General features: G+C 43.7%; 1 protein-coding gene across 12 annotated transcripts in view; it reads right to left on the reverse strand.

Moving 5' to 3' along the window:
* The window catches only part of LOC135509634 (pleckstrin homology domain-containing family A member 7-like), a 202,004-nt gene that overhangs the window by 143,728 nt on the left and 40,395 nt on the right, over nucleotides 1-17,881 (reverse strand). The window contains exon 1 of one of the 12 annotated variants that reach the window (XM_064930445.1): nucleotides 7,961-8,465. The exons of the other annotated variants lie outside the window; for them this stretch is intronic. Coding sequence (XP_064786517.1) covers nucleotides 7,961-8,034 — 74 coding nt within the window. The 5' untranslated portion in view covers nucleotides 8,035-8,465. Of the gene's footprint in view, nucleotides 1-7,960; nucleotides 8,466-17,881 lie in introns of those variants that run through there. 12 annotated transcript variants of the gene reach the window in all.

Genomic DNA, 17,881 nt, shown 5'->3' on the forward strand with positions numbered 1-17,881 from the left:
GGGCATTCTCTGGGTCCTACCTGATTGACCTGAGACCCACGCAGGAGCACATACTCCACACACAGTTGGTAAGCATCTTGCGTCCTCACCTCCGTAGCTAACGGAATAGATCACAGGCTTTTGGTCCTTTAAAAAAAAAAAAAAATCAGGCTCTGTTGGTTTTGCTCCTTCAACGGCGGGTTTGCTGAAGCAGAAAAGTCCATGCGAGAAGATACAGAGAAAGAAAACGCAGCACCATTCGGATGGTGTGCACTGGGCACCTAATAAGAAAAAGTCTAAAACAGGCAACGCAGAGGAAACCATCCAAACAGACTGAGATGGGAGGGAAAAAGAGGAGATGGAGGAGGAATAACATGCCACAGCTGGGTCAGTGTATTAGATCATCTCTGATCCTCTCAATCCCAGCGTAGCATGGCACAGACGACATAATGAAACTGAAGCCTGGTACCACAGATTACATTCGTGGTCAGTCACAACAGCTTTCAGGACTTTTTTTTGGGGGGGGTTCCCGGTTTGAACGTCGTCATCTTCCTTCTATGGAACAACATTTTCAGTGCAATTTGAGTATCGTCAACATTGGCTCGATTTACGATGTAGGAGATTGAAAATGTTAGTGGTGCCACACACAACGTGGTGGTTTGGGAATCGCCAGGTACCGAATGATATGACGTCATCACGATACGTACGTGCCTGCTACGATACGCACTGAGATTTTTCACGATTCCATTTGTATTGCAATTCAATATTACGATTTTATTGAGATTTTGTGTTCTAAACAAATTGCTTACTATTTGTCTGCTGCAGAGAGGCGAGAGAGCATCAGTGAGCGAGTTTGTCAGTCAGGGAAGTTAAAGTGCTGAAACATGTTGGCTCACTATTTAAAAGTATGGAAAACAAGCTACTGTTATAGGATTAAAAAAACAGGCGTTTTGGCAACTAACTCAGGTACAGGCGACTAGCAGTGGTGGAAAAAGTACCCAATTGTCATACTTGAGTAATAGTAAAAGATACCTTAATAGAAAACAACTCAAGTAAAAGTGAAAGTCCCCCAGTAAAATACTACTTGAGTAAAAGTATTTGGTTTTAAATATACTCAAGTATCAAAAGTGTGATTCATTTCAAATTCAAAATGTACAGATTGTAGTGAGTCCGCCAGATCAGATGCAGTAGGGATGTTCTCTTGATAAGTGTGTGAATTGGTCCATTTTCTGTTCTGCTAAGCATTCGAAATGTAATGAGTATGTTTGGGTGTCAGGGGAAATGTATGGAGTAAAAAGTACTTTAGGAATGTAGTTAAGTAAAAGTTGTCAAAAATATAAATAGTAAAGTACAGATACTTTAAAGTACGACTTAAGTATTTTTCTGGGGTATTTCTACTTAAGTACTTTACAACACCGCCAACTAGCGCAAGGTGCAGGCACCGCCAACTAGCGCAAGGTGCAGGCACCGCCAACTAGCGCAAGGTGCAGGCACCGCCAACTAGCGCAAGGTGCAGGCACCGCCAACTAGCGCAAGGTGCAGGCACCGCCAACTAGCGCAAGGTGCAGGCACCGCCAACTAGCGCAAGGTGCAGGCACCGCCAACTAGTGCTAGCTAATGCTACCTACAGTAGCTAAAAATTTGTACTAAACAAAAATATAAACACAAACATGTATAGTGTTGGTCCCATGTTTCATGAGCTGAAATAAAAGATCCCATTTAACCACGTCAGCCCAGGAACTCCACATCCGCCTTCTTAACATGTGGGATCGTCTGAGACCAGCCACCTGGACAGCTGATGAAACTGTGGGTTTGCACAAACTGTCAGAAACCATCTCAGGGAAGCTCATCTACGTGCTTCTCATCCTCACCAGGGTCGTTAACCTGACTGCAGTTCGGCGTCGTAACAGATCTGCATGGGCAACCGCTCACCTTCGATGGCCTCTGGCATACTGGAGTACGCTGAACCCCGGTTTCAATTATACTGGTCAGATGGCAGATAATATCGTTATAATATTATCCAAAAATAATATTGCGATATGAAACTAAAGATTTTTTTTTTCTCCTGTCACTCAACGTGTCGAAACAAGACACTTAATCAGCAAAAGCTGGGCATACAACGAGTTTCACATTGCTGTGACAAGGGAAACTGACTGAAAGCCTGACTGACAAAATCTCTCATAATCTCCACACCTAGAACCAAATCTGTCACAAGAGATTTCCGTTTGCCAGTTTTTTGCCAGGCTGGTTTTCTCAGAGAGACATTGGCAAAGAGCACAGCATCAGTAACTGTCTCGATCCAAACTCACATTTGCAACCAAGAGGAATACATTCAATAGCAGAGCCCGATAATAGATTTGGTTCTGGAGACCTCATTCAAGACGCACGTTGCCCATTTCAAAACGGGAGCAAGGAGGCGAGAATACCAGGTTATCACTGCAACTTTGTGGTTCAGACATGAGAGATGGTGAATGGATAGGGTGATCCCCTGGCTTTCTGGTTACTCCTGTACTGCATCATATTGGATAGCAGGTGGTGGCATTGTTATTAAGGTGTGTGTGTGTGTGTGTGTGTGTGTGGTGACAGGGGGATGAGCATAGGCTCCCAGACAATCTGCTCCATCTACACCCCTGCTGTGACATCAAGACCAATCCATTTACACTGCTGAGACCATTGGGCTGCTGACAGCACAAAATGCTGCTGGAGTACTGCCTGATTCAAAAACTACTTGTACAGATACATACAAAAAGTTAGCAGACACACAACACACACACACAATAATAGGCATGAACACACTCGACCATATTTAAGGGTGCGGGGTGCGTCACTTGAGTGGGTTGAGTCACTGATGTGATCTTCCTGTCTGTGTTGGCGCCCCCCCTCGGGTTGTGCCGTGACGGAGATCTTTGTGGGCTATACTCTGCCTTGTCTCAGGATGGTAAGTTGGTGGTTGAAGATATCCCTCTAGTGGTGTGGGGGCTGTGCTTTGGCAAAGTGGGTGGGGTTATATCCTTCCTGTTTGGCCCTGTCCGGGGGTGTCATCGGATGAGGCCACTGTGTCTCCTGACCCCTCCTGTCTCAGCCTCCAGTATTTATGCTGCAGTAGTTTGTGTCGGGGGGCTAGGGTCAGTTTGTTATATCTGGAGTACTTCTCCTGTCCTATCCGTTGTCCTGTGTGAATTTAATTCTTTTTCTCTCTTTCTTTCTTTCTCAGAGGACCTGAGCCCTAGGACCATGCCTCAGGACTACCTGGCATGATGACTCCTTGCTGTCCCCAGTCCACCTGGCCGTGCTGATGCTCCAGTTTCAACTGTTCTGTCTGTGATTATTATTATTTGACCATGCTGGTCATTTATGAACATTTGAACATCTTGGCCATGTTCTGTTATAATCTCCACCCGGCACAGCCAGAAGAGGACTGGCCACCCCACATAGCCTGGTTCCTCTCTAGGTTTCTTCCTAGGTTTTGGCCTTTCTAGGGAGTTTTTCCTAGCCACCGTGCTTCTACACCTGCATTGCTTGCTGTTTGGGGTTTTAGGCTGGGTTTCTGTACAGCACTTTGAGATATCAGCTGATGTACGAAGGGCTATATAAATACATTTGATTTTGATTTAAGAATACAAAACGCAACACACCAAATACACAAATCACACACAACCTTCTTGATTAGTATGCACTTCAAATACACTCACCGTGCCTGAAATGGGGCGCCCAAATGACAGACGTATCCCTAAGTGCTTCCTCAAACAGGCAGTGACACCGTGTCATCTCAATGTAAACAGAGAGAGCCGAGAAGGAGTGGAGGCTATCGGTGTCACGATGCACTTAATTGACAGGTGAGGAAATGATTAAACTAAGTCAGCCAGGTCCCGGTTCAAATCTGAACTCATCATAAGGGGCTGCAATGGCTTGCACGTCTGCGTACCCACATCCGTACCCACACATGCAGTCAGAGCCAGCCCTCGTCTTTTGGAGGGCCTAAGTGAAATGTTGGAAGCAAAAGATTTTAAAAATAGACCAACTGCTGATGCACATCCAACTTTCGAAACTGCAAATTGTGTATTCTACTACTCTAACGCTCAACAGTTGAGACACCGACTCGGGGGATTTATCCACGGCCTACAAAAGTTCCAGTTCCCCATCCCTGATCTGTCGTATTGTGTTCAAGATGTGAGTCAGACTGTTACCACTGAGGCCGTAAACATTGCAAATGGCATCCTATTCCCTAAATAGTGCACTTCATGCATTCCATACATGGTAAAAAATAAAAAATAAAAGAATAGTGCACTATATAGGAAATAGGGTGCCATTTGGTACACAACCCCAAAGAGAATTAATGATTGGGAGTTGATCAAGCTTGGTGGTTGGTTGGTGCTCAAGGCTATTTCCTGGTTTTGCTCTACGGACTGAACTACTCAGCCCAGTGACCTAAAGGGGTGACTGACCTAGTAGTCTGAGCTCAGTCATCAACCACCAGCAATGCCACCCAATAATAGCAGAGTTCTATGAACAATACACCGAGATAGCAAAACATTGGGAACACTTTCCATGAGTCTGACCAGGTGAATCCAGGTGAAAGCTATGATCCCTTATTGATGTCACCTGTTAATTCCACTTCAATCCGTAAAGATGAAGGGGAAGAGACAGGTTAAAGGGGGGTTTTTAAGCCTTGAGACAATTGAGACATGGATTGTGTTGGTCTCATTCGGAGGGGGAATGGGCAAGACAACATACAGTATTTAAGTGCCCTTGAAGTGGGTATGGTAGTAGGTGCCAGGCACACCAGTTTGAGTGTGTCAAGAACTGCAACACTGCTGGGTTTTTCATGGTCAACAGTTTCCCGTCTGTCTCAACAATGGTCAACTACCCAAAGGACATCCAGATAACTTGGGATGCATTGGAGTCATCATGGGCCAGCATCTCTGTTGAACTCTTGACACTTTGTAGAGTCCATGCCCCGACGAATTTAGTCTGTTCTGAGGGCAAAAGGGGGTGCAACTCAATATTAGTAAAGTGTTCCTAATGTTTTGTACACTGTGTATAGCCACTATATCCAACAATATATACCGTTTTGGGGAGTAACTGATTACATGTAATCTGATTACAAAAAAAATAACAAAATCAGTTACGTTACCATAAATATTGTCATCAGATTACAGAATGAAAAACTACTTTTCATTTTTTTAATATATTTAACTATGCAAGTCAGTTAAGAACAGACACCTCACAAGTCTTCAACTGGCCAGTTTTATTGCTTCTTTAAAAAGAACAGTTTCCAGCTGTACTAACATAATTGCAAAGGGTTTTCTAATGATCAATTAGCCTTTTTAAAATGATAAACTTGGATTAGCTAACAACGTGACATTGGAACACAGGAGTGATGGTTGCTGATAATGGGCCTCTGAATGCCTATGTAGATATTCCATAAATCTGCCGTTTCCAGCTACAAAAGTCATTTACAACATTAACAATGTCTACACTGTATTTCTGATCAATTTTATGTTATTTTAAATGGACGATTTTTTTGAGCTTTTCTTTAAAAAAACAAGGACATTTCTAAGTGACTCCAAACTGTGAAAGGTAGTGTACATTGGTGATATTTGGATGTCTGTGAATCCAGAGACACAATAAATCAAGGCAACAACATTATTGAAACAAGGACAGTGAAAAATCATTGTCGTGTCCCTTAAGATCCACAGTGTCTAAGGCAGGGTTCCCCAACTGGTGGCCCGTGTGTGGTTTTATTTGGCCCCCTCCAAGTTTCCTGACCAATTTTTTTCTTAAAAAAACATTTTGCGTGGAATTTTCATTGTTGGACATAAGACTGTAAAAACACTAGTAAATCATCTCCAATTGATTTTAATTTTAAAAATCTGTTCAAGTATTCCCACGTAAGCAAATTATTTTATTTTAGTCAAACATTATATCTGTCTTGGCTTCTTGCAGTCAATTCACAGTCTACATATTATTTGTAATTATGTTCCAGCCCCCCGGACCATCCGCTCCAGAAAACGTTTTTATCAGCCCACGGCTGAATCTAGTTGATGATCTCTGGTCTAAGGAGTACTGGCAGAATACCTCTTTGTTTTAGTTGATGTAGGTCACCTCCTCTTGGGAAAAAAATGTGTCTGTGTTGTATGGTTACAAAGTGCAGGGAGGAAGGTGACCCATGGTTGGCATCTAATACACTGGTGCGCAATAGCATGGTCCGTGTTTTTATTACGAATAGCAGCCTTTGTTCAGATGCAGAGCTTCAATGCTCACTTATTTTGACCAATAGAAGCAGCCCACAGATGCATTTGAGAATGTACTGTATATGCCATTTGTGGTCCGACAAGTGAGGAAGCTTTGGATTTGGTAGTCTTTACCTGTTCTCGAGTGGTACATTTTTTTTTTTTTTAGTATTGGTCGCCTTGTCACAATGTACACAGTAGCCACACTTGTAATTGACATTGGGCAGGCTTGGGAGCCAAGTGTCATGCTTCTTGGGTAGCTGCATGCTGTGCGTAACAGAATCAGTTAGACTGTGTACAATGGATTGGACGCATGTATAGGCCTGTTCAATGACACGTATACCCACGTTACAGGAACCTGGTGAGCATATTAGCATCGCGCTCGAACTCTATGTCTGTACTACAGGTCAAAGTTTTAGGAATTGACTCTACTTTCAGGGTGGTTCCTGTCTGTGTGTAAAAGTGTGTTCCTACTATGCGGCTTGTGGGAAAGATAGTTGACTCCAGCTCGTTTTCTTTCTTTTTGTAGATTGTAAGATCCAAGACGTACATTTGTTGTAGCGGAGGCCCGCCCCAACTGTTATTAGCGAGTTTTATTGCTATTACATAATACATAACCATAAGCGTGGTGATATTCAATTCTTAGAGGTCTATAGAGAATAGAGATTCCTCATCTGCCAGATAACAATGTGTGTGTGTGTGTGTGTGTGTGTGTGTGTGTGTGTGTGTGTGTGTGTGTCTTTCACCCCTCTGGTGATGAGAATTGATGGTGTTCATTTGAGAGAGGGGCACTTCCGCAACAGTGTGATAAATGTAAGGATGTCGTCATAGCTGGAGGGGGAATAGAGAGCCACAGTGACGATATCTCAGCCTTTCAAACTTCTATTCGGGAAATATAACGTTTCTCTAACACGAGGAGGAGGAGTCATTTTCATTCCCTCAAAAAGATTCCAATCTCCGAGTTTTCCATCAAACCTGGGAATGGGTTTGCGCAATGATTCCCGATTTCTGTGCAGTGAAACTGTGCTAGGATGTGGAGTCAACAGTGATGCTATGAGAAAGCATGACGTGTAATTTAGAGAACTAGCAAATAGCAAGCATCGAACACTACAAGATTCATTAACAAATCATGGCATATCCATGGGAATTGAGATGTCAACGTGGGTGACAAATATGAACCACTGTAAGGGTAACATATATAAGCACAATGGCTCAGCTAACTATTTTTAGGACATCCCAAAGAGTCAACGTGTAATTTGAGTCCTTCCTAAACAAGTCCCTCCAGCCGTTCAATAGCACACACCCACGGCATTGTGACAATGACCGAACCCAAATCAGCCTGTTCACCTGGCCCTACTCCACCACAAAAATGCAGAACCTCCTCAACGTCAGTTAGCCAGGAACAACATCACCCAATCTAAACCAGCCTGTTCTGCTAGTCTCATTGTTCATTCCAATCCAGTGTTTAATCACCCCAAAAAAACAGCCTATTCAGAGACATTGTTGTCCTCTAAAAACCAAGTAGGACTCCACAACAAAAGCTAAACCACTTTGTTAAAACAACATCACATTGAGATTACCTAGCAACCATGTCTGATCCAAATATCCCTGCAGCAAACGTTCTGTAAAAAATGCACAACATCACCGGCACTAACACTCTACCCTAAAGGAACACCTCTGCTGTATTTCGAGGCTATAAAAAGCGGGCAGAAATAGAGCAGGATTGGTGTATTAGAAGTAGCACACACCTGCAGGAGGGTGCGTGGTAGAAGGGATGTCCGGGGTGAGGGAATTGATTGCAGTATCCTGACTGGCTCCACATGATGCTTCTGGTAATCCACTCAGTTACTGCGGCTACCGGCTGTTGCTTCGGTTTCTGTAGCAGCTGCAGACCTGCTCTCTTAAGAATTATTGGGGTGGAATTACTTTACAGAGCCTCTTCTGCTATTGCTCCATTTAACTTATCCATAGGGAGGGATCGAGAGAAAGAGAGAGAGAGAGCTTTAAGTGACGGAGAGACCGAGCGAGCAGATAGGATAGAGCGAGAGGAACGCACTGGTGTGGTTAACACACCTGTGCCGTCATCCAGACACCCCGAAAAACCCTAGCCTCTTCCCAGACCACACAACAATTCTCAGCAGGGTAGGAAAGGGGTGTGGCTGACCCCACCTGACATCACTGGGGAGACGTGTCTATGTCTACCCTCTAACCAAAATATTCAGTCAAGTCAAGAGTCTCGGATGCCCCCCCCTCCCCCTCCTAGCGTCTAACAGGTATCCCCCAAACAATCTGACATGTAAACTACGTGCAAGGTCGTCAGCGTGTATTGTCAAAGTCTTCAATTTCTTTAACCGGTATGTCAACACGAGCAATATCTCCCCCACGGTCTCTGACACTAAATCACCAGTCTCTCTACAGTGGATCCTCACAGTCTCTGGTACTAGCTGGATCACTTCAATGCGTATCTCCTCAGTCTGTGGTGGATAGCGATAGTCCAGTCTCTCTCTATCCTGTATCGCCAGTGTCCCTTACGTGTCGGTCCGGACAGTTTTGGCTGCATCTCTCTGCCGCTGTCTCTAATACATCTGAGGCAGTCGTTACTAATTAGAAACTAGTCTCTCTCCCCTCAGCACCGGCTTTCCGCCCGGCTCCCGAGCCTCATGACACGACAGCACTGAGCGACTGAGCACATTGACTGGGAGAGAGGGGGAGAGAGAGAGAGAGAGAGAGAGAGATCGAGAGAGCGGCTACTCTCCTTTTCCCACCCCATGCTCATTGGCAGGATATGCACTGCTAAGAGAGAAAGAGTGCGAGAGAATGAGAGAAGGAGAAAAACAATGAGAGTGAGTGCAAAACAAGGAGAGAGAGGGACCAATCGAGAAAGACCAATACTACTCTACCTGGTTTTGGCAGCAGTGTTGGTAGGGTGCCAGTACACAACTCCACTTCAACAAGGGAGTGACCTCCACAGCCAAAATCTGGGAAAACTGACCGTTTCAGTTGCTGTATAGGTCAATGTCCCGACCTGTAAAATCCTGATCTGTTTAAAGGACTATAGATTGAGGACATAGATTTGATAGAAAGTGGATATATTCTTTGGTTGACGATAGTCATTTTTGTCCAAGAGCCTATGCCTAACTATTGAAACAATCATTTTGCAAGTCCAGATGTTTTTAGTCCTATTGTATAGTAAAAGTCCAATACTTTAGCTTTGTAATGAAACTTGCAAATGGGTGGAACAGTGGATCTTTCAGTGTCCATGCTCTATTGAATATGCCGGGGCAAACTGACAGAGCAGGGGACTGGTCAGAAGGATGTAACATCACAGAATGTTCAGGTGGAAATGTGTCGTGCAGAACAAACTATTTTCTGTCAGACAGAATGAATGGAGCTGATAATTCTATTTCGAGCCGCAGAGTTCAGAGCACTCCACACGCCCCTGAATATATCCACTCAATCCATTTAGTGGATGTGAATACAATGACCCAACTTCCTCTTGCTCATGTCCGCTCTCGCTCTTGGTACTGGGATGGATTGCGTCCCAGATGGCACCCTACTCCCTACGTACTGTAGCACACGGATTTGACCAGAGGCCCATAGGGCACTATAGAAAGAATTCATTGGCTGCCATTTGGGACAGATTTCAGCAGTGCCAAAAGCAAGAGAGGACACGAGCAACAGGAAGTTAGGTCACGGCATTCATATCCACTAAATGGATTTCCCCATGATCAAATCCAACAGGGTCGTTCTGGTTAACATCCACTTGGGGCAGTAGGACATCAAACTGAACAATGAATCCATGCAAATGTTTTACTACAGGGTGACTAATGAATACATCCCAGGGGACAATTTGGTTAGCTTAACAGCCCTACTACATACAGTGCAGGCAACTGTCAAAATAAAGGAAACACCAACATAAAGTGTCTTAATAGGGTATTGGGTCACCACGGGCCAGGACCGCTTCAATACACCTTGGCATAGATTCTACAAGTGTATGGAACTCTATTGGAGGGATGAGACACCATTATTCCACAAGAAATTCCATAATTTTGTGTTTTGTTGATGGTGGTGGAAAATTATATGTCTCAGGCGCTGCTCCAGAATCTCCCGGCAGTGTTCAATTGGGTTGAGATCTGGTGACTGAGACGGCAATTGGAACAAGGTTCACTGTACATCCTTTTCATGCTCACCAAACCATTTCGTGACCACTGCCCTGTGGATGGGGCATTGTCATCCTATGGGGGCATAGCCATGGTAGGAAAAATAATGGCCTGCCCAGCATTTTTTCCTTAAGCGTGACGGGATGTTAATTGCCTAATTAACTCAGGAACCACACCGGGGTGTCTAAATATACTTTGAATCCCTCATTTCCACAAGTGTTTCCATGATTTTAGCAGTTACCTGTACATCGTTCCTTGAATGATCCAACAGTCTTTGTTTGTCTAAGTGTTACTCAGAGAGCATATTGAATCAGCGGCCTCAGGCAATTCAAACACCCACCTGTTATGCATCATACACGACAGAGTAAGTCTGACACAATACGGCAGACTAACAGATTGATAGATACAGGTTTAGTTGTGTAGGGCAGAGAGCAGCACTCTCCGAAGGAGACTGGTGTAATAGTGTGGTTACGTCATGCCCCTGTGCCGTCAAGACTGGGGTGGGAATGGGAGGGAAGGGTTCTGTCTCCTGCTGTTTGCTTTTATGAAACTCAATTCCAGACCAATTTCATCAGGGAGAGGAAACCCTGCCTACCCACTCCCTCTAATACTTCCCTCCCTCTTTTTGTCTCTCTCTCCCCTTGTCTAGAAGCAGGTGGACAGTCTACCTGTGCTCTTGCTCTGCCCACACACATAAATAGAAGGAGTGGGGGGAAAAAATACATACTGGCACATGCAGTTTCTCTGTCACTCTTACGAACCGGCTCATAGCCCACAACGAAAAGGGAGGCAGCAATAAAGAAATTAAAAAATATATATATTTATTAAATAAAGTAACAATGGTGTGTAGTGAAAGTGAGTGGATGTGTGCATAGATGGTGATAATGAGTGGTGTTGAGAGGTGCCAAAATAAATGAACACAAAGCCCCAAAATGCCACAACAAAAAACAACAGTGTGTCTTGTGTGGAGAGAGTCTCCGATGTATGAGGGAAAGGTGTATTTATCCCCGGGACACAACTGTGTCCGATTTCGCTGACGACCCTCCCAGCTCCACCCACCTATATCCTATTATGGAAAACAAGAGCCGAGAGAAAGAATACGGCAGACAGAGTGGGAGGGACGTCACACAGACAAAAACAGAAAATGTCCACCAGTGGAAGCTCCTCAGAGGAGGAAGGGTAAACCTTTTTTTTTTTTAAGTTATCCTTTTTAGATGAAACTATACCAAATACAGAACCAGTGAAAAGTTTGGACACAACTACTCATTCAAGGGTTTTTCTTTATTTTCTAAATTGTAAAATAGTGAAAACATCAACACTATGAAATAACACATATGGAATCACATAGTAATCAAAAAAAAAAATGTTAAACAAATCAAGATATATTTTATATTTGAGATTCTTCAAAGCAGCCACCCTTTGCCTTGATGAACGCTTTGCACACTCTTGGCATTCTCTCAACCAGCTTCATGAGGTAGTCACCTGGAATGCATTTCAATTAACAGGTGTGCCTTGTTAAAAGTTCATTTGTGGAATTTCTTTCCTTCTTAATGCGTTTGAGCCAATCAATTGTGTTGTGACAAGGTAGGGGTGGTATTCAGAAGTTATCCCTATTGGGTAAAAGACCAAGTCCATATTATGTTAAGAACAGCTCACATAAGCAAAGAGAAATGACAGTCCATCATGACTTTAAGACAAAGGTCAGTCAATGCAGAATATTTCTTCAAGTGTAGTCGCAAAAACCATCAAGCGCTATGATGAAACTGGCTCTCACGAGGACCACCACAGGAAACGAAGACCCAGAGTTACCTCTGCTGCAGTTCATTAGAGTTACCAGCCTCAGAAATTGCAGCCCCAAAACATGAGTCACAGAGTTCAAGTAACAGGTACATCTCAACATCAACTGTGTGAATCAGGCCTTCATTGTTGAATTTCTGCAGAGAAACCACTACTGAAGGACACCAATAAGAAGAGACTTGCTTGGGCCAAGAAACACGAGCAATGGACATTAGACTGGTGGAAATCTGTTTTTTGGTCTGATGAGTCCAAATTTGAGATTTTGGGTTCCAACCGCCATGTCTTTGTGAGATGCAGAGTAGGTGAACGGATGATCTCCGCATGTGTGGTGGTGTGGGGATGCTTTGCTGGTGACACTGTCAGAGATTTATTTAGAATGAAAGGTACACTTAACCAGCATGGCTACCCCAGCATTCAGCAGCAATACACCATCCCATCTGGTTTGGGCTTAGTGGGAATATAATTTGTTTTTTTAACAGGACAATGATCCAACACACCCCTCCAGGCTGTGTAAGGGCTATTTGACCAAGAAGGAGAATGATGGACTGCTGCATCAGATGACCTGGCCTCCACAATCACCTGATCTCAACCCAATTGAGATGGTTTGGGATGAGTTGGACCGCAGTGTGAAGGAAAAGTAGCAAACAAGTGCGCAGCATGTGGGAACTCCTTCAAGACGGTTGGAAAATCCTTCCAGGTGAAGCTGGTTGAGAGAATGCCAAGAGTGTGCAAAGCGGTCATCAAGGCAAACGGTGGCTACTTTGAAGAATCTAAAATATTTAGATTTGTTTAACACTTTTTGTGTTACTACATGATTCCAAATGTGTTATTTCATAGTTTGTGTCTTCACTTTTATTCTACAATGTAGAAAATAGTAAAAAATTCAGAAAAATCCTTGAATGAGTGGGTGTATCCAAACGTTTGACTGGTAATGCACATCTGTTGGTCACAGATAAAAAAATTAAAAAGTTAAGTTAGGCACACGGATCAGAAAATCAGTCAGTATCTGGTGTGACCACCATTTGCCTCATGCAGCTCGACACATCCCCTTCACATAGAGTTGACCAGGTGGTTGATCGTGGCCTGTCGAATGTTGTCCCACTCCTTTTCAAATGGCTGCGAAGTTGCTGGATATTGGCGGGAACTGAAACACGCTGTTGTACACGTCGATCCAGAGCATCCCTAAGAAACTCAACGGGTGGTGACATGTGTGGCGAGTGTGCAGGCCATGGAAGAACTGGGACATTTTCAGCTTCCAGGAATTGTGTACAGATCCTTGTGACATGGGGCTGTGTATTTTCATGCCAAAACATGATGGCGGTGGAAGAATGGCACTACAATGGGCCTCAGGATCTTGTCACGGGTATCTATGTGTATTCAAATTGTCATCTATAAAATGCAATTGTGTTCACTGTCTGTAGCTTAGCCTGCCCATACCATAACCCCACCACCACAGGGTGCTCTCTTCAATGTTGACACCAGCAAACCACTCATCCACAAGAAGCCATACACACCATCTGCCCGATACAGTTGAAACTGGGATTCATCCCCAAAGAGCACATTTCTCCAGTGTGGCAGTTGCCATTGAAGTTGAGCATTTGCCCACTGAAGTCGGTTTTGCAGTCAGGTCAAGACGCTAGTGAGGACGACAAGCACGCAGATGAGCTTCCCGGAGTCGGTTTCTGACAGTATGTGCAGAAATTCTTCAGTTGTGCAAACCCCAAGTTTCATCAGCTGTCCCGGGTGGCTGGTCTCAGACGATCCAGCAGGTGAAGACCCCGGATGTGGAGGTGCTGGGCTAGTGTGGTTACACGTGGTCTCTGGTTGTGAGGCCAAATTCTCCAAAACATTGGAGGCGGCTTATGCTAGAGAAGCGAACATTCAATTATAGTCCCGAGCACAAGGTGCGCCTGGGTAAATAGCATGCTGTTTAATCAGCTTCTTAATATGCTACACCTGTCAGGTGGATGGATTATCTTGGCAAAGGAGAAATGCAAACTAACAGGGTGTAAACAAATGTAAACAAATATGTGCACAAAACTTGAGAGAAATAAGCTTTTTGTGCGTATTGAACATTTCGGGGACCTTTTATTTCCGCTCATGAAACATGGGACACTTTACATGTTGTGTTTATATTTTTGCTCAGAGTAGAAACGTGGATTTGACAGCATAGCACCACTTGCGTCATTACTGCAACAGTAGGGACTGGAGAATTTCATGTTCATCACTCACCACGTTAGGTCATCAGATGCTCAAAAAATAAACGTAGCTGAAAAACAATTCAACGCTGGTAGTTATTCCTCGTTGCACCTGCATTTACAATGTATCCAATTTCGGTTTGTGTGATTGTTGGTTTAGCTTTCTGTAACTTTGTAGCAAGGATGGTCTGCATGTGTAGGAGCATATAGCGTCATGATTTCAAGGTGTTCCGATATCTTTTCCAACTGTCCCGTTATCTAGTTTTAATGTCCAATCTAGAATGCCCTTCTAGCCAATCAGAAACGTGTATTCAACAAGTTTAGCAGAGATTATGTTAAAGTTATTCTTCAATCATAAAAAGGACCTGGAAACTGGCAGCCATTACTTTTTAAAAGTTCTTTATTCAGAACTCGGGGCCCATATACATTTGCATCCAACAGTCTGACCCATTACTTTGTCTGTGGGAATCCAATTTTTGGACTAAAATAGAATCCAGGATAACCCAGGCTCCCTAAAGTAGTGGAGAAGACAATGTAACACAATTTCCCTGTGTCAGTTTAGACTGTTTATATGACAATACAATATGAGCACAGTATGATTTTGAAGAGACCGGGTACATCCCAAATGGCACCCTGTTACCTATATAGTGCACTACTTTTGACCAGAGCCTATGGCCCTGGTCAAAAGTATTGTTCTATATAGCGGACAGGGTGCCATTTGGGATGCAGTCACATTTTAACGGAATTAGAAAACTATTATATAAGAGACGAGCAATCCATTTGGATTAGATTAATTTCTGTCCTTCAGTATGAGAAACTCTCCCTGACGAAAGGCATTCATTTAGTTCAAATGATAACCATCAGACTATTGTACTGAGAGGGGATTCAAATGGTGGTGATATGCAAATCTATCCCTTGTCTTGGTTTCCATGGTTAAGTCCCAAATGACACCCTATTCCCTTCATAGTGCACAATTTTTGATCATTGCCAATTGGGCTCTGGTAAATAGTAGTGCATATGGAATAGGGTGTCATTTGGGATGCGTCCAATGAAAGCCTGGAAGGCTAGAGAGAGCATTAATCTTCTCTTAGACGTATTACGAAGATGGTATCCAGGAAGCAGATACGCTTTACTTTCTTATCCAACGTTGCTCCTCAGATGTTGCTTAAATTAAGAATCCTAAGGAATTTTTTACCTCCTTGCAATTGCCTGACACAGTGGATTTAACTCTACACCTGGTCCTGGATAGAATAGCTAGTAATCCAGTCCTAAAATACATATAGTTAGCATAGCTAACTAGTTAGCTAAGTAGCAATAACAGGTTAGCCAAGGACCTTCATTCTAACTTGACATATCTTGCTAACAAGGTTAGCTAGGTAGCATCAGCCAGTCTTGTATAAGATGGCGCCGACAGAGAGGGTTGCCTCGCTTCTAGTCCTTAGGAAACTAATTGTTTTTATGTATTATTTCTTACATTGTTAGCCCAGAAAATCTTAAGTGTTATTACATACAGCCGGGAAGAACAATTGGATATCAGAGCGACGTCAACTTACCAACATTACGACCAGGAATACGACTTTCTCGAAGCCGACCCATTGTTCACATCACCACCTAGGGTATTTGACCTGATCCCAGAGACTGACCCAAAACAACATCACCGCAGAAGAAGTAGACGGTGACTTCGGAGGCGTGCACACCACCCACCGTTTCCGAGTATATTACTCACCAATGTCCAGTCTCTAGATAACAAGGTAGAAGAAATAACGGCAAGGGAGAGACATTTCCAGAGAGACATCAGCTATTGTAACATAGTCGGTTACACGGAAACATGGCTCTCTCGGGATATGTTGTCGGAGTCGGTACAGCCACAGGGATTCTTTATGCGTCGCGCCGACAGAAATAAACATATCTCTGGGAAGACGAAGGGCCGGGGTGTATGCTTCATAATTAACGACTCATTGTGTTATCGTAACAACAACATACAGGAACTCAAGTCCTTTTGTTCACCTGAACTTAGAATTCCTCACAATCAAATGCCGTCCATATTTTCTCCCAAGAGACTTCTCGTCTGGTATTGTCACAGCCGTGTAGATCCCCCCTCAAACCGATACCACAACGGCCCTCAAGGAACTTCACTGGACTCTATGCAAACTGGAAACCATATATTCTGAGGATGCATTTATTCTCGCTGGGGATTTTAACAAAGCACATTTGAGAACAAGCTTACCTAAATTCTATCAGCATTTTGACTGTAGCACTTGTGCGGGCAATACACTGGATCACTGCTACTCTAACTTCTGCGATGCATACAAAGGCAGAAACTCAAACAGGATGTACCCATGACGAGAAATATTCAACGCTGGTCTGACCAATCGGAATCCACGCTTCAAGATTGTTTTGATCACGCGGACTGGGAAATGTTCCGGGTGAGTGAGTTTATAAGGAAGTGCATTGGAGAGGTTGTACCCACTGTGACTACTAAAACGTACCCTAACCAGAAACCATGGATAGATGGCGGCATTCGTGCAAAACTGAAAGCGCAAACCACCGCATTTAACCATGGAAAGATGCCTGGGAATATGACCGAATACAAACAGTGTAGTTATTCCCTCAGCAAGGCAATCAAACAAGCTAAATGTCGGTATAGGGACAACGTGGAATCACAATTCAATGGCTCAGACATGAGACGCATGTGGCTGGGTCTACAGGTAATCACGGATTACAAAGTGAAAACCAGCCACTTTACTACAAGCATTTCGCTACACTCGCAATAACATCTGCTAACCATGTGTATGTGACCAATAAATTTGATAACTGCTTTTTTAACAATTGTTTATAGTAGCCCCGCGTGACTTCTGAATTAATTGAACACTGTTGCTTTGGTGTGTGGCCGATTTCTGAGGACTTTGCTGTTGAGAACTGATTATCTCCGCTTCATCATTCGACGACTGAACCAAAGCCAATAGGCCCATCAGTTTTCCACTACAGACAAGGGAAGGAAACTATTGGTCCATGGCCCAACAGAGGGTCATTTCAAACTCTCCCATAGCAAGTGCACTGAGAATCCCCACATTGTAATGTCAACATTGCATTGATACATTCTGAGTATGTATGAGGACAGTTTATGGATGTAGCTGTGGGTTTAGTCTCAGTGATTCCACAGAAGTGTTTTTTTGCGTAATCTATGTTGTGGTGTAGGGTGAAGTTGCCTCTCATCTAGACGCTGATCTGTGGTTTGTTTGACATTTGCCCCACCGTGGTTTACGTTTGGATTGGGCAAACTTCACGTTGGAAACATTTGAGCATTTCTCGCTACACTTACTGTCTTGTCATGTCATCCTGCTGTAGTCCAGTTGCGAGGAACGTGTCTGTCACTGAGATGAATAGGTGCTGGGACTATCTCACCGCTGCAGTGAGAGAAGACGTGTGTGTGTGTGTGTGTGTGTGTGTGTACAGTCTGAAGAAGTATCTGGATCAGTAGACCTTTTTTTAGAGGGGGGGGAGTATGTATGTG

The sequence above is a fragment of the Oncorhynchus masou genome, chromosome 22 (assembly GCF_036934945.1).
Source record: "Oncorhynchus masou masou isolate Uvic2021 chromosome 22, UVic_Omas_1.1, whole genome shotgun sequence".
Lineage (NCBI taxonomy): Eukaryota > Metazoa > Chordata > Actinopteri > Salmoniformes > Salmonidae > Oncorhynchus > Oncorhynchus masou.